The 24850-nt window shown below is 41.1% G+C and overlaps 1 protein-coding gene across 1 annotated transcript in view; it reads right to left on the bottom strand.

Moving 5' to 3' along the window:
* GRIN2B (glutamate ionotropic receptor NMDA type subunit 2B) overlaps nucleotides 1-24850 on the bottom strand; it is a 168836-nt gene that overhangs the window by 51320 nt on the left and 92666 nt on the right. The window contains exon 3 of the mRNA XM_026040405.1: nucleotides 21435-21549. Within this exon, the coding sequence (XP_025896190.1) occupies nucleotides 21435-21549 (115 nt within the window). The remainder of the gene's footprint in view (nucleotides 1-21434; nucleotides 21550-24850) is intronic.

The following is a 24850-nucleotide window of genomic DNA, read 5'->3' as shown; positions in this document are numbered from 1 at the left end:
CTTTCTCAAATATATACAGGCATGTTCAGCTTGTGGTACTCTGTTAGCTCCCTCCCAGCTCCCTTCTGTAAAACTGTGATCTATTTGATCTTTCTCTGTGCTGTATTTATGTATGGTATTTTGATTATTCCTACAACAGTAAAATGGCTTGCACTTGTCTCTGTTGAATTATATCCTGCTTTTTTCACAGTGTTTTGTCAAGATCATTAGGAATTCTGATTGTTCTCCAACATATTCACAGTCCCCTGTAGTTTGGTGTCATCTTCTAATCTGCAAATTCTCTATCCATTACCCAAACTGTTAAAAAAAAATCAAAACATTGAACTGAACTGAACATGGGGCAGACCCTTACAGAACCCCATTCAATGCTCCCTTTCTTTTTGATATTCTTTTAAGTTTTTCGAGTATTTATTACTAGCTTTCCTCGGGACCTTTTTTCTCTAGATTGCTAACAAAATGCAATGACAGAGACAGTGAAAAAGCTTTTCGGAGTCAAAGCAAATGACCCTTTCAGCTTCACCTTTGTTTCCAATGACTATTACTCTGTCATAAAAGGATATTACATTGGTCTGACATGACTTGCTCTCGACAAATCCAGATGGATTTTTACACATCTCCTTGTTATTGTCCAGGTTCTGACATGAAATTTGGATAATATTTTATATTTTTTTCTCTGACCATTAGGGTTAAACTACTGTGATTCCATAAATCTACAATACCAAGATTTTTCCCCTTTCATTCTCTTTCATGCCCTTTTTTGGTAGACAGGCATTCGTGTTTCTCCAGGATATTGACAGATACTAGCTGGGCGAGGTTTACAGATACATTTCCAGAGCAGTGAGCTTGTAGGACACCTTTGCAGAAAATTTCCCTTGGGAAAAAAAAAAAAAAAAAAGGGACAGTGTGTATGAACTGTGTTGCTGCAACAGAGGACAGGAAGTGGTTACCTTGTCTTGGGAAACATTCACCTTTGCCCTTGAGCAAGTCTGTCATGCTGACAGCAGCCGAGAGGCTGGTATTAACATGCAGGAGGCTCCTGTCCTACAGTCCTGACCAGCAGTACCTCCTGCCATTTCAGCCTCTCACAGCAACAGACAGTTCAGTACCTTAGTCCCCATCTATATCACCTCTGACTATTTTAGTTCCTCCTCCCACTCTACACTTAAAATATTGTCAAAATGCCTCTTCCCTGCTCAGCAGCACCCCCAGCTACTCCAACCTGCCCACCCCATCAAGTCTATTTGCCCAGGTACTGAAGCTGATGGCCTGCAGCTTCTGCAAAACGACAGTTCTCACCCACTCCCCCTCCTCCTTCTCCAGCTCCTCTGACACATTTCAACCCTGACATCCCACTCTTCCCTGCACTCGCAGCACAGCTGTGTCAGTGCATCTTCCACACATAGGTAGAACAACCAGCCCCTGGCACGCAACGAGTTGTGCAATGTTTCAAGGTGGTATTCTGTGATATGGAAAACTGGGACACGATTTGAGGCTTGCTGCCCTTTTTTCACTTCTGACAGAAGGTAGGCTGGACAGCAGCAGGCAGAAAGTAGTTTGTAGGCCAGTGGAGAAAGAAGGAGGCTCGAGTGCATCCTGGACTGCCAAGTGGAAGTTAGCAGTCTGGTGCTGGAAGCAGGATGCAGCTCTAGGCTAGAAGTCAAGCAGCTGAGACCACTGGAGGAAGGAAATTTCTCTAAACTACTCTGAGAACAATTAACTGGTGTCCTGGGGAAATGGTGTTGTTCCAAGCATGAGCTCTGAAGGGCCAAATAGCATTTTCGTGTTCTAAATACCACATGCACTCTTCAGTGCGGACAAGGACCCAGGTGTTCATCAATTATTGAGCTTGCTTGAAAAGGCATTTAGGAGAGTGCACAAGAGGCTGGTTTGCAGATCTCACTCAGTCCCAGCTGGACTGCTCTTAGAAACCTAGCCAGTGAGAAGGGAAGAGGAAGAAAAGAGAAAGAAGGAAGTTCAGTGGACTATGAAACATCCCAAGCATCTCCTGTATCTGCTCCTACTTAAGAGGTAAGTCCTTACCCCTAAACACTTCCAAGTTTCAAACTTCCACCTATTAATAGGTATCTTCTCACTGATCTGCAACTGTAGATTGTGTCCTGAACAGAATAAGCCCATGCACTCAGTGTTGCTCARGTTGCCATCTATTATCGCCATTGTTTTTACCTTCATCATTGCTTTGACTCAGTAAACCTCTCCAAAAGCTGCATGTCCAAGAACAGTTCTCTCAGGAGATTCACAGTTGATGCACATTCAAAAACAGAAAATGAGAATGAATCTCAAGGAACAGCTGCAACATTCRCTCATAATTGCTCAAAACTTTTCCATTTGTCAAATAGATTTCTTCAGATGTGAAAAGTCACTTATGACAATGAAAAAGCATGAAGCCAAAATTTAACCCACTATCTATCCCACTAGATATTTAACCCACTGGTGTTATCGAAGCACTGAAAAGCACATCTTTTATTAAAAAAAATTCTTCACAATAGTATAGCTTGAAAAATATCTAGTAAAGTTGAATTCTATGGGCTTTTTTTGGTCATTTTTACTGTTATAATTTTGAGCTTTTAAATAAACTTTGGGTCAAAAGCATGTCAAAAGAACAGAACTTTCCATCAGCATGCTGAACTGAAAAAACAATTTCCCAAAGGCAAGGCATTCTGAATGATAAAGTGGTGGAGAACTAAAACTAAACACCATTATGACAGACAATGTATGATGTCTGAAGTGTAAAATTGCTCATTATAGGAGGAAACCATATGAGAGTCTCTCTTTTTTTTATATATATGAGACTTTTAAACAATAGTTACAATTTTATTTTATTTTATTTTATTTTATTTTATTTTATTTTATTTTATTTTATTTTATTTTATTTTATTTTATTACCTTCTTTTAAGATCAGACTCACGGACTTCTGGGACCTGGAAGATACTTTTCTACACATTGATGTATCAGGTTGCAGAACTTGCTGTCACAGTGCAATAGTGGGGGATACAGATTAATATAGATCAGGAGAAAACTGGGCATTCACAGGATCAGGAATAACACTCAGAGTTTGAATACTAGTGGTTAGAAACAAATAAACAACTTGGAGTTTTGGAAGTGGTAAAAACTCACATGATTGAAGTTATAAATCAAGACTGTGAAGTGAATCAAGAAGTGAAGGTGATGGTAGACGCTGAGGTATTTCACCCTACTATTTCACACAGAAAGACACTAGGATTCCTGATATGTCTGGCCTCACATCTAAGGGTAGGCTTATGAAGAGCTAAATGGTAGTAGCAATTTGAATTCAGAAGTGAACGTTATGTTTCTGTAAAAGGAAGACCTAGAAGTCACCTCATACCAGCATTTTCCAGAATTTGCACATCCCTCTGAAACCTGTGCTACTAGCAAGGGACAGAGCCACCGTAAGGAATGACACAAGATTGGCCGTGACTATCACACACCCATTCAGTCATGGTGAGCTCTGCCTTGTGCACTTTCTGCACAAGACTAACATGACTGACAGTGAAATGAAAGAASAAGAATATAGAGAGATCCAGACACAGCACACAGAGCACAGAACTGCATACACACACCCAGAGTGAATGTCACCACCTTTCCCAAACCAAAACGCACACAGAGAAAGAAGCACAAACTGCAAGAACCAATATTCCTAACCCACACATGTAGATCCCTGAGAAGTAAAGAACATTTCTGCATGCATCAACTTAATCACAAGTACCCAAAGTGCATCTACAATTCYCTGCACATGCATCACTCACCTATCGCCCTCAGATTATATTTTGCAAACAAGTTTTACCTGCCCTCCAACCTCATGAAATGAACTTCTCAAGAAACACAGGCATGTACATTCCCACATCCTTTCACGGGCAGGCTAAGGGCTTGTTTCTGTGCTTGTATTTTATACATCAGGTGCAGCAGTAGGCAAGAGCTAGAGGCAAGCTAGAGCTAGTGGTGAGAAGTGTCAAGCAGGATACAAGACTGCCACATCAGATGCYCACATCTAGTATTTTGTCTGCCTGAGATCTTTGGCCTTTGAATATCCCAGATAGCAGAGACAAGACCATAAAGAGGGTGGAAAAAAGCATCATCCCAGAACTGAAATCTTGCGCTATCTTCCTCCAAGCCGTAATATTTATGGGGAGGCTAGCCCATGATGCAGTCCATATAGTGATGTTAAGCCATTCCTCAAGTAAATCTGATTTTTCTGATGTTCTAGCTTAAGGGAAACAGAAATTCTGAAAAAAAAAAAAAAAAAAAAGAAAGAAAGAAATTTTCATCACAAAATTCTGCCAGAACAGTGCTTGTCTCTAACACAAAATTACATTTCTTTTCCTGAGTCTCAGGGGATCATATACCTAAAATATTCTAGAGACAAGGCTTCTTCCTCTGAGTACAAATCACTGGACACTTAAATAGCTAGAATGACATCCTAGTGATCAAACTCTGTTCTCCAGAGAGCATAAGCAAAGGCCATCCTATCTTGTTACTAAGAAAATGGGACAATACATCTTAAACCACCCTGAAGTCTCCCACATCATTCATTGCCAACATGAAAACACAATGAACCAGTAACCTGCTGTGGAGATTCTACATTCATAGTCATTGACAGAAAAGCCTGTAGTATAGAGTAGAGCTTTCTTAGCAGCTGCAAAAAAAAAAAAAAGTATTTTTCATCATCAGTGAAAGCCCCCTGGGTTGTGTTCACCATGAAGTTCAATAGCAGAGGCCTTAGACTGAAGGAGATATTTTGGATCTGACATGTTCTTTCAAACAGTTCCCTCTGTCACTTCTTTCTTTTGCCATGGTTTAATTTCCACTGATGTTTCTCTGATTGTGTCTTTCTCAGCAGACAGGAAAGCTAGTGTCTGGACCCAGCATCAAGAAGAAGCAGAGGAAATTGTCACACAAGGATAGCTCCACCTCTTCTATCTTCTTATGAGGTATTAGTCACAGGCTAGAGATGGTAGAAGAGGGAATTGGTCCTTGGCACATGAGGTAGAGGCAATATCATTCATTGCAGACTTAAGGAGCACTACCAAAAGGACCTTATGCAGTCCAGCATCAACTTTGCAGAGGTAGCTGTACCTGACAATATTCAGTATTAAATCCTGCTGCAACACATGCTGCAAAGTACTCTTGCCCAAGGCCTGAAGATTACTGATACATGGTATTGCTTCGGGACAGAGAATTGCAAAATGTCAACACTTTGCTTTTCTCAAATATACTAATTTGGGCGGAATGGGAGTAAAGAGGAAATTTATATTCTTGAACACTAAACCTTGAACTGATTTATTGTAGGAATAGGCCCCACTGTAAAACGTACTGTCAAAGATTGTGGATGGAAAGCAAAGTCAGTAAAATTCAGTCTCTTTCAGGTGAATTTAGGAATTTAGTGAACTGCATTAGATGACTTTAGAGATTTCCCCTGAATCTAGTAATCTGCTAGAGCCAAGGGACCTCCTTGTGAACTTTGGTCCAAACTATTCTCCCATTAGAAGAATCATAAAAGTGAATACGGGACCTCAGCTATCTCCAGATGACCACAATATAATGGAAAAGTAAGGGAAAACATCTCTTTCAATGACATAGTTTGACAACAGCAGTCTGGGTGGATCAGTCCATTCACAAGCCAGAAGGTTCAGCTGGCTGTGATTTTGCTGCTCTACTAGCAAAACAGAGGAAACGATCTCATGTACTGCTGCAGCCTAGGAGTGTGAGGAACTCTACAATCAGTGAGCAAGGCCCATTCCTCGGACTTCTAGAAGAAGCTCTGCACACCCCATCAACATTCCTGCTAGGGAAATCAGAAGCATTCCCCTAATGAGACACAATTTTCTTTTCCTTTCTTCTAAGGTGATTAACAAAAGGGTCAAAACATTCTTCAGCTTTTTTTTTCTGCCACTTTGTACATTCCAAATATCACCCTTTCCTAATTTCCTGCATCCTCTCCACTCAAAGTGTGCATCCCTCTGATCACTGCCCTGACTCTTWATCCTTTGCAGCCTTTCTGGTGATCAGTGCGTGTGAGAGAGAGCTCCTGAGAGGATCCGTTCTCTGGAAGAGAAGCCAGAGAAATAAGGACAAATAGTTTATTAGCCAACAAGGTGGCTCTGGGCACCACAGAAGTAGCATTTGCCAAATCTCGTAAGATCATTGATTTTATTTATCCCCTATTTTATACTGTGTATTATTTCAATCTCTCCAAGTGCAATAGCACTAAAATTGAAAAACACTCATGAAAATGCTTCCAATTAACACAAGGTCAGAAAATGACATTAGAGACCTCTGCAATCCATAAGGAAGAAATATAACCAATGCCTCCCTATGCAACAAACATTCTCCTCAGAAACAGCCTAAGCAAACAGGCAGGCAGTGCAACTTGTCTAAAAGGTCMACAACCTTGGTCTTCATTTTGCCAAAGGCATGGAAAAAGGCAAATATCAGCATCCAGCACCCTGCACCAAGATCACACAACTGGTAAGCTACAGTTACAAATCTACAGACTTTTAGCTCAATTAACCTACCTGATTTCAATCCAGGTTGAAGCATAAAGTTCCAAAATACTTAGGATGAKGAGCCAAAGATGCCTCTAGAGAGCAAATTTAGCACCTTCAGCTGCACCCAGAAGCAAAAAAGAAGGTAGGTCCACCACTGAAAAAGAGATGCACTGTATGCTCAGTGCAACAGCCTTATTCATTGAAATTCATATGATTTAGGCATGGGTTCTGTATGATGCTCTATGGCACCTCAGTAGCAACAGAGGTAATAATTTGAGCAGCAAGAGTATAAAACATGTAAAGTAAAATCAATACAAAGATGTTTTCTTAGAACTGGTGTGCTAATGCTTGTTGGCACATCCAATACAAAATCAAATGAGAGACCTTGATAACAGCAGGTCAGGTGTCCAGGATCCTTTCAAGGGCCTGAATTTGAATTTTGTGTCCTCTTTCAATCAAGTCTCAGACTCTAACACTGCTGCAGGATCTACATGTATTCACATGTAGATCTTGTCCCCTAAAACAGACAGATCAGTTGGGTAAACAGGCAAATACCTCAAATGATCCCATTAGTAAAGGGAACAGAATGGAGGTGTTTAGAGAAGACATGCATGTTCTCCAGCATCTGAATTCTGATTATTAGAACCTTCACAGGTTCTCAAACTTGAATTGAAATGGATGAAGAAAACCAGGGGTTGTCAGATCTTCTTCCAAACAGATATCTCAGCAACTACCTTTCCCTGCAAGGAAGCCCCATGTCAGGCAGACTGATAAAAAGAAGGATTGTCTATTTTAAAAGATAACTCCTCACAAATATCTCCTAGACTTGCTCACAGGAGGCTAGTAACCTGCCTCTTCCTCTTTCTACAAAGATAAGGGAAATATCAGAAAATCCTTGAAGCCAGTTACAGTTTTCTAGTGCTATCAATATTATTCTGCAGGTAGATAGTTGATTGGTTGCATGGGAGTTCTCTGTTCTGCAAAGCGCTTACARAAATGAATGGCCAATAACAGCAACATTCTAACATTCTTTTAGTCTCTCTACAAAAAGTGAGTCTGTAATCATGGATGAAATCAATCTGATTTCAACAAAGATATCAGGAAAGTTTGTGTTTTAACTCTTCTTCTTCCAGTCCTTTCTCCTTTTCTTTTGGTTGTTTTCACGTTCTGGCCTTGCTGAGCTTTGCACCACAATCCTGTCCAGCACTTTTGGCAAGCACAATGCTGGGAGAGCAYGTAGATTCCCCAGAACTGCACAGTTCACATAAAGAGCCAGGCAAGAACTGCATTGCCAGTCTACTAGGGAACAAATCTGYTGCTTGAGTCCTCAAAAAAGGGGATTTGGTTCAGGAAGTGCACTAGCATTTTTGCAGCATCAGTAAAATTCTGAGTAGTCTGGGTTGCAGCAGTGAAGAAAATTCTGGAATAAAGAAATGGGAGAGGGAGAGAATGCAGGGCAAACGGAGAAAGGGGAGAGGCCTTGAATGACACTTTTCTAGAGGATGGTGTTCAGGTGGCCTGTAAGAGAAGCTTTCCTAAAATAGAGACACCGCTTTTCTTTTTTTAATTTTTAGAACCCATCTGACAAAGTTGAGAAGAAATATAGATTTTTTTCATTAATTCTTATACCTCACTTCAAATATTTCTGATGTACTTTCTGCTCACCATAGCAATCATAAACCCTCATTGATATAGAAGATGCAGTTTCAGATTTGTCCATGACCTTGAACTTGAGCTGCTATTCAGCCCTAGATGTTTCCTTATAAATCAAGGTTCAGTTATTCCTATCAATGTCTGCACAGCTTTGCATTTAGCACTGCAGAAGCTTCTGGAGCAGAGAGAGATGGTAATTTCCTCTGAAGGAGGTGCACTGGCTAAGAGTACATTCTTTTTTTAATACCAGAATCATCTGATTCATGTTTCTGGCTTCCTGAAACACACAGAAATATCCATTTGAATATAAATACGAGGAGGCCCCTGACATTACTTCTCATGGAAAATTTCAAAATATTACCCCAAAATCTGAGGAAAAAAAAATCAATTTGTACTGACTTGTGACCAGTACATGCACCTCATATGAAAAATTTATTTTAACTGAAACACTATTTTTCCTCCTTTAAAAAAAAAAAAGTTCCTGAGGATTTTCTGCAACTAATCTGATTACAAGTCACTTTCAGTGGGACTTGCTCAAATAGATATGTGCCCCTTCTCTCCTAAGGCCCTATCCTTAAGTGCATTGTAGCACATCAGCACCAACAGCTCTTCAAATAACCTCACAGAGTCAAGCGCCCTATCAAAGAAAGGGTGGTAACTGCTGGAGAGGATATAAAGAAGGGGAGTTGTGGAGGGCAAAGATAAGGACACACTAAAGGGAAGATATGTGAAAACCTGAAGGTGGGACATAGGAGGAAAAGTGGTCATAGGAGGTACACCTTGAGGGACTGCAGCTTGTGAGGGATCTATGCCAGCACAGGGTCATCCCTGAGGGCCTGCACTTGAGGGACCTACAGTAGAGCAGGAATAGTTCCAAGGGACAGCAGCACATGGGGGGACCCACACTAGGGCAGAGAGGAAAGGCATTTCCTTAAGTGTTGCTTCAATTGTTCATGTCTTCTTGGTTTCTCAATACCTTTACCAATAATTAAAGGTTTATGTCAACTGAGAAAGAATTACATAAGTAAAAGTCCCCAAATCTGGACAGTTTTGCCTGCAACACCCATTCTGCCCAGCGTGGTTCTCTATATGGCACTTCACAGCCCAGTACACCAGCTGGTTATCTGAGGGCTTCTTCCAGACTGTTCTGACCTCTGCAAGGTTTCTCCTACTTGGCCTTCAATCCTCTTTCCAAGATCCCCTTCCAGTGCCCTGTCTGCACAGCCCAWAGGGAATGTTCTTACCTCAAAAGGCTGAGCCATGGCAGCAGACAGGCTACCAATACAGCTGGCTCTGTGCTACAGCATGAGTCTTGGCTTCAAACACACAGAGCATACGCAGGACCTTCGGACTGCAGTGCCAACAGAGAGACAGCACTTCTGATGCAGAGAGGAAGTCTTGAACAGATGCAGACTTGTCCTCGCCTATGTCTGCTGAGGTTAACTTCTGCAGGCTCCTTTTTTAGAGAAGGTGTAGGCCCTATACTGGGGAAGCCACTGATTACTGGTCCAATTTTATGAGTATCCCCTCCCTTTATATGTGGTCTCAAGCTCTCTGCCTGCTTAGCAAAAGTGGACCAAACAGCACCCCAGCTGCCCAAGTGAGGCTTGGTGCTAAGCAAATGCCTATGCACAAGATAGCCTGGCAACATGCTGAAGTTTTCTTTTGTCCCAGTACAACCCAGAAGGTCAAATGGTCCTTTCCCATCATCCCATTCATGCTGTATCTTCAATGAGGGAGCTGCAGAAGCTCTCCATTGAGCTCCTGCCAACCTCCAAGACCAGGCTCAGAGGACTCATCTTCTTCCACCTTACTCATTACTGGTCACATACTTCTGTTCCCACAACCAATAAAAGCAGATGTCTCTCTTTGCTGTCCCGCTCTCTTTCTTGCCCTCTTTGCTAAGTTTTGCTTTCTAAAGGAGGACTGCCAGATACCTATTCCTCCATTCACAAGTTTTTTTCATTTCAGATTCTAACTAAAATTGTGGGGGACTAGTTTCTCCCATACCTACCCCTCTTCATGCTCTTTTTCCGCATTATTTAGCTTTCTGAAGCATTCGTCAATAAACTGTATAGGAAACACATGACAGAAAAAGATTAAATTGTATTGCTAGATACCTATAAATACCTCAAGTCATTTTTTCAAAGTACAGCAATTTCAAATCTCCCCCAATACTCTATTTTGAAGCCAGATGTTGACCATATCAGCTGTGTGCTAAGAATGCATTTTCATGAGTTGCTTTTCTTGAAGTTTGCAATGTGATGGTGGCGACGGAGGGGGGAAGTTCCTGGAAAATTCCACCCGCACAAGCACAGGGTGGATAGCGCAGAGCCCAGCTGTGCTCATCAGAGTAATAAATGGCTTCTCAGCCTCCTCACAGTTTCACAGCACAAATTTGGGTCCTATTTCAAGCAGAAGTTGAGGGAAACCTCTTCTAAACTCCCACTCACAGGAGGGCAGATAATGTGGATGGGGGAAGAGCATATTTGGGAAAGGAAATATTTCTCCTGGTGGTAGTGTGCTGCTAGCCGCATTGAGCAATGAACAAAAAGAAATGGAACAGCAAAAATAAAAAATGCAGATATCTCTCCAGTCAGTTTCTCTCCACCACCCTCACATTTGCTCTGTCCAGTCCTCTGTTCAACAATCCCAGTAAGCAGGATCTTAGTGTTCCTCAGACAATTCTTTCAAAAGAGTCCTATGATACCTCTTATTCAATCTAAATACATTTTATTTTGTGCCATCCCATTACTCTTTAATTACACTCAGATTGTCCTGAAGAAGTCTTTCCTTTCCTTTATTGATTATATCCTTCAAACGCTTGCATAAAATTAACATATTCCCTATCTAGCAAAAATGTAAGCTTGGGAAAATCTATCCTCAGCAACCAGGCAATGGTCCAGGAAGACGCTGGTTACCTACAGTAAGTGCTTTTTAACTAAAGTTCAAGTAACATTGCACAGTAAACCCTGGGAATATTTCAGAGTAGTTATTTGAGACAGGGGACTCCTTAATGCAGAGCGTCCTTAGTGCAGATTTCACAAGACTGTTCTCTTTTAATCTTTATTTGTAAGACACTCTCTCCATTAGTCCCAAGCTGGAGCAAGGTGTCTAGGCAATGAACAGGAAAATATACATGCACAGAGTTTATTCTGGGACAGAACAYAGGAGACAGCACGGATGAGAACAACTGTTCAAATACAGACACATAGTCCACTACAGGTCTGATCCTTAGTTGTCTAGAAAGTTGAGATTTCGAACAGCAACCATCTATACAAAAAGAGACATGATGTTGAGCTTTAGGAACCTACAGATACATACTGCTATAGACAGAGGCTCAAGGAAAACAGTGTCCACAGGCAGCTCTTGTCAGAGGGAGAGAAGCTACAGAAATGACATGCTGCCATAATCCCAGAAGTCTTTACAAAGCAAACATAATTAAATGCAGCAATACAAAGAACTCTGGCCTCAGTGAAAATGAGCACACATCTAAGAAGGAAAGCAAATAACTCCCACTTCTAAGAAAGAACAAAAAAAAAAAAAAAAAAAAAAAAAAAAGCCTGAAAGAAGTGACCTGAACCATCCTAATAAGAGATTAGAAGATGTAAAACACCTCAGATGATGCAAACAGGTAAAGAGTTGATTTCAGATAGCAGACTGCCAAAAAAGTGGGGGTTTTTTTTAACCTATTTTTCCCTATTACTATCCATTCTCCCACCCTGAATAGGAGACTGCCATATGACACCACTTAGACCAGGAACCCTCAAGCATATCTCCAGTGCACCCAGGTTATACAAGTGATTTAGCAGCAAACACTATTCTCTCTGAATAACCACAGGAGAAGTTTTATTTACTGGGAGAGTAAAAGGATCTGCAGCCCCCTACCAGCACTGCCTGCAGTAATATGCACCCCATGTTAAGCAGTGGGGAAAGGGAGCTGCCCCATTGCACACTTCTCCCTTCCTCGTGCTTCCTTGCCTGCTACAGCAGTGAGCAAGGTGGTGTTCTGATTAAAGCTGAAAAAAATATCAAAGCAGTGCCTGACTATACAGAATAAAGAAAAATAAAGGTATTGGTTCAATCTAAACTCAGGTTTGTTTGCTTTTTTGATTTTTTCACTTATCAAAATGTTCTATTCAACACAAAAAAAAGAATCTTGTTATCAGTCACTATTAATAAAACTGGTGGAATTTTGGATTCAGACAAGCATCCGCAAGGACACTGGAAGCAGTTAGTGGAAAAGGAATAGCATCTTTCAAAAAAAAAGAATCATATTCTGAATTTTAGACTTCTTTCCTAAGAATTGACAAAGATCTCAGTTTTCAACCTGTGTTGAAAGGGACAGGCTCAGGGTCAGTAGAGGGTATATGAGTGCAGATCTTCCTTAACTTAGGAGTTCTCACTTTTGGCTAACAAGACTCTGAGGTATGAGGGGAGATACTGTCATTTCCTTCTCCACTGCATTTCAGCTGTACAAATGGTACCTAAATACTTCTGTGAGTCTACATGAAAACACTGAAATCCAGATTTCACAGCAGTAAAACTTTCAAAATTAATCCTTTGTATCTGACCAAAAGTAATATTTTCATTGATCCAAAGCTGTTTTGTTTTGGTTTGTTTGTTTGTTTGTTTGTTTGTTTGTTTGTTTTCTAGAGGATCATTTGTTCCTCTCACTGTATTTCTGAAGTTCAGGCATCATATTCTGGAAGAAGAAGGACAAGGGCCTTGTCACTCCTGGTCTTTAATGATCCATATTGCTTTCCTCTGAAATAGACCTTAGGGACAAAATTGACCAGAGCCCATTTAAAAATTCCTCCTCTCCTTCAAGCCAAGATTCCTCTTTCTTATCCTGGACTGCTATGCAGTGCTGTTTGGCATGATTAAAGAGCCAATATCCATTCTACCTCACAAATAGCTGAATGTTACTCAGAGTGAAATGTTGCCTGTATGTTAATTTTGTAAAGTACTTAGGATCCTTCTTAAAGAAAGGAACAACAGAAATGTAAGTGATTACAACGTACAGTCACTGAGGAAATAAACCTAAAGGAAACACGTACCAGAAGCTGTCACACAAAATGCAGACTGCATCAAAAGCTAAACAGGAACAAGAAAAAGGTTGTCAAACAATGTTCCAGACTTGGTATGGCAAGAGACATTGCAGACTACAACTAGCCTGGCAGAAGGAAATTAAATAGGCCTGGCAAACCCCTGACTCAGCAGAAGACAGCACAAGCCCCCCAGCACATTTTTGATATAAACCCGGGTCAGAAAGTGCCAGACCCCTTCATGAGGACGAAAGGCCAAAGAGTAGTGACAGCAACTGAGACATCACTGGAAGGCAATGAAAGAGTCCTGGGATTTAATGTTACCAAAGGCAGTCTGAAAAAACATATAGACTCAGGGAAAACACAGTTCAGGCAGAGGGAAAACAAACGACACTGAACATATTGCATGCTCAAATCGATGACACTAAATGCATGCCAGAGTTCATGAGCAGCATAAGTAACTCAAGCACACAGTAGCTTCATTGATAACTATGGTTTTAATACATAGGTACCTTTGGAGAGCAGCAGAGAGGTTAACACATAACAGTCCATGGGGGTAAATACTGTCCAAGTGGAGTAAAAAAACTGCCAAGACACAGGACAGCATGAAGTCAGGCTAACAGGGCACAACGAAGATTCAAACCTAGATCAAGGAGCGTGTGAGAGTTGAGCACAGAAACAGCAGCCAAAACCAACACCAGAGAAGAGAAATCAAACCAAAGACATAGTGAACGAGCTACTCCTTACTGAATAAAAGTCTGAGCAATTTCATCTGAAGAAAATTTAATTTCATAAACATCCAAAAGCAAACCTGGTCAAAGACGTCTCCTGCAGAAAAAGCAAACTGCAAGCAACGAAGCTCTAGCAAAAAATGGTGGAGGGAAGAAGGAAGATAATGAAAAACAAARGAAGGAAAAAGAAAGAAAAAGTTGGAGTGCTTTGAATGTGTAATCCATGACACAGCAGCCCTTCCCTTCTCTCAAGTCCAGTGTAAAGAAAACAAAAACTTTCTGTGGATAATATTCATCAAATGTAAAAATAGAAAAAGTAAAAGATTCACAGGCCAAGTAAAGATGACAACGAGACACATCCTCAAGCAAATGCAACTGAACAGATGAAAACTCACCCACAGGCCMATGGGCACTTTAATTCTCTGCAAGTCTCCTTATGCCGAAACTGCAATAGYGTGTCCTCCAGACTCTTGTTGGTTGGTTACTTCCTCTTTGCCCTCATCTTTTTATGAACYTGCTAAGTTCTTGTACTTTTCTTGACTGTTTTTTTTTTCTTTTCTTTTTCTTTTCACATTTTGATCACTAAAAGTAATAGGGAATAACTTGGGCAAATGATTTACATACTCTCTGCTATTAGCCCCTTCTCATGATTTCTAGTCTGATGGGGACAAAACAGATCTGGGGACCTGAAGTGTGTTGTGATGTGCATGAAGCTAAGTGTAGATTAGGACACATAATACGCCAGTGTCATTCATGAGTAGAGCTGGACCAAGAACTGTTGTGCTGACAAATACTCAGCTCACTGATAAATGAGAGAGAAACAAGAGAAATATAGAAGATAAGACTTATTTCAGAGAAAACTTACTTCTCTCAATTTTTTCTGAAGTAAGTCTTATCTTCAGATTGATATCAGGGTATAGTTTTGGTTTAAAGAAAGAAGAACAGAAAGAGCTTTAAAATGTCAACATATTTTGCTTAGAGTTTTGACAATGAAATGCTTTGCTTAAAAATGCTAGTGCACAAAATGGAAGCTCTAGAAATGTTCATTTCGATGACACTTCTCTGTTAAAACTGACCTACATTAAAAAAGGGTTTAAATATATTTAAATAACTTGAAAATAAAATGAAACATTTTATTTTGGGGTCTAAAATATTTTGTGTTGACACAAAAACAAATATTAATGTTTTCAATCATTTCATTAAAAACACACAAACAAACAAAAAAGACCTATGTTCCTCTGTCTCAGTTCTAAGGCAGTTAGTCTTCCTCACAAATTTGTTGAGGATGCCGTGGACTGATCAAGGATTGTGGTGTGGATTATTAATACTCTGTTGCAAGAGGAATATTTAATTACTGCACCTGTGTATGAAAATTCATCTTCCCACAGAAGCTCACCTATTCTCTGAATATGGTTTTATTTTAAATATGGTTTTATTTTCAACATCCTGGAATGGTGCATTTCCATAGTTGCTTAAATTTGCCTGGGACTTCGTGGACACAGGTACATGAGGCCATCTCAAATACCACTAAGACCTCCGAACCAATGGAGAGCAGAAGTGTTTTGAACTAGAAGCAATATGGCTTTGGCAGTAGCATGGCAGCCCTGTACAGACAGGAGGTGCTGCAATGCAAGCTATAGAGTTACCTTATTTTTTTTTTTTTTTTTTTTGGCTCTCTGTAAAATCGGGAGTATTGTCTCAGCCATTAAGGACAGAATTTTCCCAGCAACAGTGGGTATTTTAAGTTGTTGCACCTTCTCAACAGCAGCTCTCAAAGCACTCAAAAGCACCTTTGCTGCTTTTTTCTGTCAGCCCTTCACACTCTTGATGAAGTCCCCATAGATCTGCACAAAGCCACTTCAGTTCCTCCCTTATAGCTCTATAACCCTTTCACAAGTTAGGCAGTTGGTGTGTAAAGCCTGCTGCCTACCACACTGACTAATGTTGTCTGATTGTTCCCTTATACACCCCCGTTGGTCCATCTGTACCCATCTGCTGCCTTTTGTCTTCTAATTAAAGTGCAACTGCTTTGGGGTAGGAGCCACCTTTTTCTGGTTAGCATTTACACAGCTTCCTGCAGAGTGGAGTCCCAGGTCCCAAACTGGATGCTAGGCACTACAGCAAGGACACAACAGCACAGAAATGCATAAATGTTCAAGGAGAACAGTGACCTCCCATGCCATGCAACACAAGCAAACTGGCTGAAAGAAAGTTTCAGATTAGAGTTTGCATCCAGAACACAAAGGCAAAACAACAAACAGCAAAGGCTTGTTCTGAGGATGGAGTCATGACTGCGTAAGTCTACTTGGCACAGTTCTCAGCTTTGCCATGTCCAAGGAGTCAGATTTGCAATCCCAGTTAAGGTCAGATAACTACAATCACTGCGATCAGCTACACCAAGGCAGAAATGGTAGAAGGCATTTGAACTATGGGCTCTGCTTAATAAAGATCTTCAGATTTTCCAATATCTAATTTACATTAGAGGACAGAGTCTTTCCAAGAAGCTGTCATTGTTTCAATGTAAGAATTCCTTATGGTAGGCAAGGAATAGAGCCTACTGAAAAAGAGTCAGAATATTCATGAATCATACAAATATACTCCAGAATCCAAGCAAACAAAGTCAAGAACCCCTTCAGCAGTGGCAAAGAGAGTAAACAGCTTACACTGACATAATATACAGTGGTTATGAGGAGACACCTAGCTAGTGTCCTCTTTGGTCAAAGAGATGGACTGTCTCATTACTGCAAGACGGAGAAMTCTAATCTAATGGTCCAATCAGATCAGTCAGCAAAGATACCATTTGATCACAGATTTACATAGGAGGCTTTTCAGGATAGAATTTGTTCTATTTATCACCTGATATGGAAAGCTTTGCATTACATTTGCAGCTGCCCTCCTCCTAGGAGAGAGTGAAAGATACCAGTGAAAGATAAACATGGCCATAATTAGACATAAATCCAAACAGTTAAATCCTGGACAACTATAAAAAGCTAGATCAAATCCTGAAACATCTTTCTTAAAACTGGTTCTATGGGAACCAATTCAGTCACTAAATCTGAGTAGGTTTAAACAAATTCCTATGCCACTTCTCAGGGACAATGAGTCATAAATCCCCATGTACACAGGGAAATTAGCAAAAACAAGAGTGATTGACAAAAACAATCTCACCACAAAAAAAAAAAAAAAAAAAAAAAAAAGGAGTTGGTGGGATAAAAAGCATTTCCTCCATGAGGTCCTTGGATACGCTGTCAAGACACCAAACGCTGCACACACAGAACAGAATCTAACCAAAGGAAATAGCTTCCACTCGAGGGAGGCAAGTGTACCTGTGCATGCATGTGTAAGTGATCAGAAAGGCTAGCTCAGGTAGGCACCAAACATTACAAGCAAGAAACTGTCTCAAACAATCTAGTCATCTTTTCAAAGGCAGTGGGCAGGGGAACCTTCAGAGAAGATAATTCAGTTGTGCTTTCACCTCACAACTCTATATTCTTGTTCCTCTCTTATTTTTAAACAGTCTTCTTCAGAAAATGAAGTAAATAAATAAATCTAGTCATTCCTGCTGCTGGAGAACAGGCAACATGATTCATATCAGTTCTTCATGGAGGTTCCAGTGCTATACAGATCCATAACAAAAGCCAAAAATATTGATTGGATTTTCATTCATCTTCTCCCCCTCCCCATTATTTCTGCCACTGGAAGTACACATGGAAATAATAGTGCTTGCTTCTTATAATGTACAGAAAGACTTGTAATCAAACTTATCTATCTTYTTCCCCAACAGAGAGGACACTACTCCTTTTGAGCTTATCACCCATTAAGAGATGCTCCTAAACAGCACTGCCTTCTCCTTCTATATAAGTACATGGTTCCTTATCACTCTGAAAGCTGCATAGCAAAATCTGTAGCCTCTTCAGTGTCTCGTGTTTATTAGTCCTAAAAAGCTGCAGACTGCAGGAAGAGACAAGTGCCTCTGTAAGGACTTCCGTTTGTTGTCCTCCACTAGAGGCTTCACGCACCAACTGCCTGCACACATGAAAAACGAGGGTCCCAGAAACACTGTCCTCATCGGATTACGCTTTAATCCGATTTACACTTTAATTTGCAGGTTCATCTTGTTCATCTAATCACAGAAATGCTAGCCCACACCTCTGGGAAGCGCATGTGGCAAGTAGTACTAGGAATATTTTTTATCTTGTTACAAAGTTAGGACATACTGGAAGTTTGCAGTCACTAGATCACACTGGCAATATGTCACAGTAAATGGTCCCAAGCCCAAAAAGCACCAAGATGTGCAATGGTGTGGGAGACTAAGAGCAGCTTGTCCATGAACCATGGCCACATCACTGGCTAGACAAAGCAGAATGGATGCTACTAATTGATTTTCACGAGTTCAAAAGTCAGACCCTGAAAATTACAGGATTGACAACAGGCAAATATTTTACCTGCTTGTTACTGTGGTTTGGTGGGAATGGAGAGAGGGTGAGAGAGGCAGAGAGTTAGCAGGAAAAACAAGTCTTTCAGAACAGGGTCTTTTCAGAATCTTCCCATCTCTCCCCTTTAAGATGGCTTGTAATGGCATTATGCCAAACTAATCAGCACAGGCTTTGTTCTTCCAGCTATGAGCAGGAGTTATGAGAGAAGCAAAGAAAGACATATCACAGGAAGCCCACAAATCAAGGGTTCTGGGGATGAAGCGGGGGTTGCTGTCATCAGCTGCATGGAAAGCTACCCTGAATCCCTAGTGACACTCCAGAGAGAAGAAGCAAGGAAGCATCAGCATGAAGGAAAGGTTGGGAACATTCTAGTGATTTAAGTGATACAAAACTTATCATTTTCCTTCATAATGAYGGCAAGGGTGGAAATAGAGGTACAGGTGGAAATAAAGGTAGAGAAAGAATGTCAAAGAAGACCTCAGAGGTTTGTATCAAACCAAAACTTGCAAGAGGAAAGGGAGGCAGCAGACAGGAGGAGCTGAGAGCTAATGGGACATGACTACAGTGTCCTGCCTCAGCACAGGAAGTGGACGTGAGAGACATGGAGGAGCATGAGCTGGCTTTCATCAGAGGATCACAGACCCAGAAATGCATCCCCATCATGTGCAATCATGTGACAGTAGAGGAGAAAGGCAATCAGTAAAGGAAAGGAAAAGTCTATGGGAGAGCCTCTGGCACACCTKGGAAGACCTCTTGTCCCAGCTCATCCCTGTAGTGTAGCCTTTTATAGGGACATAAAGGTGGATCTCCTTTATCATCATCTATATGCCTACCCTGCTATGATCAGTACAGCAGGGGCAGCTAGACACCCCAGAACACCCCTAGGTAGGTCTGGCTGGTGAAGCAATAACTCTATGAACCAGTTAATTAGAAAGTAGCGTGAGAAGGCACATACTTTCTTGCAAAAGGCATCGTAACAATCATACAGAGAAATGAATGAAATGCAGAATATTTGCTTATCACAAGAGGAATCATTGCTCCTGGCTACAATAGCAAAAGAGCTCAGGATGCAGCTCTGTTTCAGAACTGTTGTTGTGGTTGCCAGACCTATGAGGCTTCAGTCTGTTTGAAGGACACAGGAGGAGATTTATCATTATCAGGGCTTGGAGACAACTATAGCTCTGCTGTAAAATGAATTCCTGGTGAGCTTTTGAAGATATTTCTTCTAAAATTGATGAAAAACCAAAATCATGGATTTGGAATACTGAAATAGTTCACCTGCATCTGTGCTGCTCAGACAGTGGAAGGCTTCACACCTGTTTTTAAATCTTCTGTCTAGATATACCTCATGAGACATACTCCTCATATTCTATTTGACACCTTTCAAGAATCAGCTGCATCAACCTATACAGAGAAGCAAGCTGTTCACTAAATCCAGAGGAGACTAATAAAAATGATCAGAAGACTAGAAAACATGATCTATTAGGAGAGACTGAACAAATTCTTGTTTAAACTACAGCTGAGACAATTGGGAGACAACATGATAGAAGCCTTACCGCTTCAAAAGGGAAGATAAAAAAAGAAAGAGAATAAACAGTTCTCTATGTCCACTAGGGAGATGACTAGTTGTAATGGGCTTAAACTGCGGATGGGGAAATCTAGATAAGACATTAGAAAAACTTTCTAGAGTAAGGAGAAAGAAGCAATGGAAGAGATTGCTTTGGGATTTCATGGAGTTTCTAGCCTCCGATGACTTTCAGAACAGGTGAGGCAAACACCTATCAGAAGTATTTTTGGTCTAGTTGATCCTTTCCACAGGTAGAGGAAGGGACTAAATGACCTGATCTTCCTTCCAAGCACAGCGTCTATGATTCTATGATTAGTGTTAAAAGTGTGCAGTTATGAGATTGATCTATAGTGAATGCATAAGTGGACTGAATCAGTATTTCCAAAGCTGCCTTTGGAAATGGATAAAAAAAAACATTTTTTATCCATTGAGTAAGACTCCATTCTTCAAGGTAAAACATTTGTGTTCAGTGAGGGCTGCAGGCTTTTCATATTCATAATGAGTTATATAGTTCATCATGGTTTCATTTCAGTCCAGCCCCAGGTCATAAGAATTCCGGCTTAATGGATGCCAAGTGGTCCCTACAAACAGTAAAACTCAGGCAGATCTCAGTTTCAATTCCCATGTCTCAAACTCACTAGCATCCCTCAGTTGAGTTCGGCCCAGTTGAGAAACCATAGGTATTCTCATGTAGGCTGGACAATCCCCTTCTGGAACTAACAGGAGCCCCCAAGCCTTCACTAAGTGGGCAGGCAAGACAATGCATGTGAGTGGTTGCGTAAAAGTGTGACTGCATTTGAATTTAGTTGAGAATCAGAAGCGACAGCTTTCTGTGACTGGTGAAGTAAGGGGGCACTTTCTAGGCCATACATACGATCACATCCAGGCCAAGCTCTGCTCCATATCTACTGAGTGCTCTGCTGAGTTTCTTTATGCTTTTGATCTGATTTCTCACCCCATCACTTTTTTTATCTTTTTTTTTTTTTAGCCTTAAAAATACCCCTCCTGTTTAGTTGATTAAAACCCTTTGGGAATGTTTCTTCTGAACATGCACCCTTGGCATTTATGTAGGAGGTGCTTWGCGCTAACACTGAAATCCACACCATTTCTAAGCTTTTTCTTTGAGTTACATATGTAAATTTGTGTCTTTGAGCAACTCGATATGATCTCACATACACATCCTACTTAATGCATCATCCTATTGTAAATGACAGTGACCAGAGATATCAAGCACAGTTAACATATTGCAAAGTGTGGCTGTAGCCACACCAACCATTTAGCACTCAGAATTCCACTGTCTCCAAGCCAAAAGATAGCAGCTTGGGTATCCAAGATACCAGTGGCCCCAAATGCAGGGAAGTGCTGGTCAGCCCTCGATAAAAGTAGAGATGGGCATAGAAAAGAGTATTTGATTGGAGCCTTTCTCCATTTTCCATCTCCCTTATGCAGTTTGAGAATTACCAAACATGTCCTACCCTTTCCCATTTTCTCTCCTTGGTCAGAAGGATGATGACCAGCTTGGGATGCATCTGGTAGCCGTCCTCACTGAATGACAAATTCCTGCCTTCAAAGGTGACATTAATCAGGTACCTGCAAGAAAGAGAAAAGAGACAGGAGAATGTTAATACTTGGGAAATGAACCTGAAACAAGGTCTTGTATTTAAGGTAAGACAGTAGGAACACAGTACAAACAGTTTTTATTCAGCTAGGGACAGCAGAGGAAAATCTGAAAGGAAGTGGATGGTAGAAGCTGTACAATTATTCAAGGAATTGGGAGAATAAGGCAACTCAGGGCAATTCCATCTGTTTTGTAACCAAGATAAGGAAACAACGTCCCACTGAATTCATGCAAGTACACATAAGACTCGTGTGTATATATGTGCTTGCAGTCCTTGATTTCCCCTTACCTCAAAAGACAGAGGAATTCATAGTAATTAGCCATGTAAACGTGCTCCATGGCCTATATTTTGCTCACTCTCCAAAGGAGATTTCAGATTTCATTTGAGGACAGCTATGGCCTACAGGTACAGGAGTGGAGATGAAGCCCTCCCACACATCCAATCTATGCTGAGAGAAGCTGCAGAATAGAGAAAGGGGTGACGCACCTGCGAGAAGCTCCATACCTATTAAAAACAGCATGCCTTACAGGGCCCAAAGCAATTCTCTGAAATATCTTAGGAATAAAGATAGTTAGGAATAAAGATAGTGGATGTTAAGATGGTCCAGTTAAAGTCCTTTTCCCTAGGCAGAGATTCCTTATACCCAGCAATATCAAACTAAAGGGTAATCCTTTTTGTTTGGTTTATTTAGGATGAACCCTGCAGATCCATGGAGCCAACACTAATGATTGTCTTGTCTGGAAAGGCTCCGTCACCTCTGTGCAAAGTACCCACACTTTGGGCCATCTCATGTCAGTTGCAGAAACAGATTATTAAACAGTCCAGACTTCAATCTCGTTTATCCTAAGGCCTCCTCATTCAGCTTTGGCAGTGAGGAAGACCTTTAAGTGGACCAGGATTACAGATACACCAATTTCAAGGCTTTTCTATATTGTTAGAGCATGTTAAAGCCGTGTTGCTGTAAATGAGATTCAAGTCTATGGCTTTCTTAACTGTCAGAATGTCCAGAACAACACTATGGGAAAGAGGAGGCAAAAAGACATTTCACAGTTCAGTGGCTTATAAGACATCTCCGTGGCACTCTGACAGTTTCCTCTGTTCGTGTATTTCACTTCAATTCACAATCCTGTTGCGTGGGGCAGAATTTGCCTTTATACACCTGCTCTAGCACCAGTAGCATTGCATCACTGTGGGAGTCAGAGGTGACCAAGTTGTCTGCAGGGCTAGCCCCAAGAGTCCTGCCTCCTGAGTTTTGCCCAATTCTTTTATAAATTACACAAGCTACATTTCTGTTATAGACATGAGAGGCTCTTCCACTTTACTACACCTCAACATTAGGACACATTTCCATGCTTTCAACCTCATTTTGTCCTTGCTGAACTTGATTTAAACTTATGTGAAGAATAAAAACAATTGACCTTCAAATTTCTGTCCTTTGAGGGTGTTCTTGCTGACCTAATATTTGCACACAGAGAACTACCTACTAATTTAAGCAAAGCATTGGTAGCAGGCAAACTTCCTGGAACAAGTGAAAAAGCAGCTCGAGATTTTAGCTTCTTCCTTTTCCCAAACTTTTTTTCCTTGTTCCATCAGCTAACCAAAACTTATCAATTAATCCCCCTGTTACCACATAGAATTAGTAGTTATGTTTACTTCTACAGGAACTTCCATATTGTGATTTTTAGGGTATGCACTCAGTGTAGGAAACACAGCTTTATGAGAGCCATGAAAAACATTGCTGGCTGACTTTCAAATGCTAAATATTTGGTATTCTCCAAAATCCCATTCCATTCAACATTCAGACATTGAGGGAATCCCAAACCAATAGTTATTTGGAAAACCTTAGCCACATTAATTGCAGAGGTGTAAAACACTCCAAGTCAGGTCCACACATGCTCTTTTCCTAGCATTTCTTTCCTAGCTGTTTGCACTGTTCTGGTTTGCAGAGTGCAAGGGAAAAAATGTAGTGGGTACATGTAGCCAATCTGGTCCATGTGCACCTCYCATCACTCTGCGCTGGTGGTGTGGAAGACCTTAAAGTTGATTGAGATTGTAGCTATACCCACTTCATGACTACTCTGTACTGGCTACCAGAAGAAAGGAAAGGCAGGACACCAAGATCAGGATGCCATTAGTTGGTCGGAAGATGCAGCTTTAAATATCAGTATTCAGAAAGCAGTGCCAACATCTAATTAAGTAAACATCAATATTAGAAAGTTCTCAGCCCTCTTCTCCTCCCATCCAAGGATGATGCCACTGTGGGAATCTCCCTTCTACAGGCTAAGAAGTTAACAGAAATCAGCAAGAAATATAACACCAGAGAGTGCAATTTCTATTTGTTTTCCACCAGCAAGATCAGAATCACTAATAATAATCAAGGAGAGATCATTATCTACTCCATCCTAGGAGCTGCCTTGAGATTTACACTAGAAGCAGCACTAAAATCCCTTAGCTTGCACCTTAATGACCGAAAAGAGCCTCCAAATTTGGCACAACAACTTTTCAGAGGGCTTTCGTTCTAATCCTTTAGCAAGATGGCAAAAGTCATCCTTAGCAAGAAACCCAAAGCTCTCAGGAGGAGGAGAGAAAAACAGCTCCTAATTGCCATGCTTTCTTCATGTTCCTACATCTTGTCCAAGCTGGCCACCTACACTGGGACACAGAACATGAGTGAGACCTGAGGAGCTTCTGGGCTTCCTCCAATTTCCCTCACTGACTCATCTGGGAGATCCCAAGGAGGTAGAATGGGCAGCAGAGGGACCTGGGATAGATGCTGTGGGAAAGATGGGCCTCTAAGGAGGTGGGGTGGGACACATGAACAAGAAACTGGCATGACCACAATAGATTTTGAGAATTCTCACAGGGATGCAAGAAAGATCAGAGCAGGATGGTGGCAGGCTGTGGCATTGGGAAGCCTGACATCAAAGTGTCAGGAATTTATGAAGTTTCTGCCTGGCCCAGCCAGCAGTGTGCTGCAGGTAGCTCTGCACTGCATCAGTAACACAGCAAGGGCCATCTCCTTTAGCAACAGCATTGCCCAGGTACACCAGCACAACCACCAAGGCCAGAAGGATTCATTCTCTTGATCATAGAATCATAGAATAGAATGCCGAAGGTTGGAAGGGACCTCAGAGGTCATCGAGTCCAACCCCCTTGCTCACGCAGGGTCACCTAGAGCACGTGGCACAGGGCTGCATCCAAGCGGGTTTTAAAGATCTCCAAAGAAGGAGACTCCACAACCTCTCTGGGCAACCTGTTCCAGTGCTTTGTCA

This window comes from Nothoprocta perdicaria, unplaced genomic scaffold (genome assembly GCF_003342845.1).
Source record: "Nothoprocta perdicaria isolate Ctin4 unplaced genomic scaffold, notPer1 scaffold_256, whole genome shotgun sequence".
Classification (NCBI taxonomy): Eukaryota; Metazoa; Chordata; class Aves; order Tinamiformes; family Tinamidae; genus Nothoprocta; species Nothoprocta perdicaria.
The sequence above is the reverse complement of the archived record's forward strand: the minus strand, read 5'-3'. Positions and strand labels throughout refer to the sequence as shown.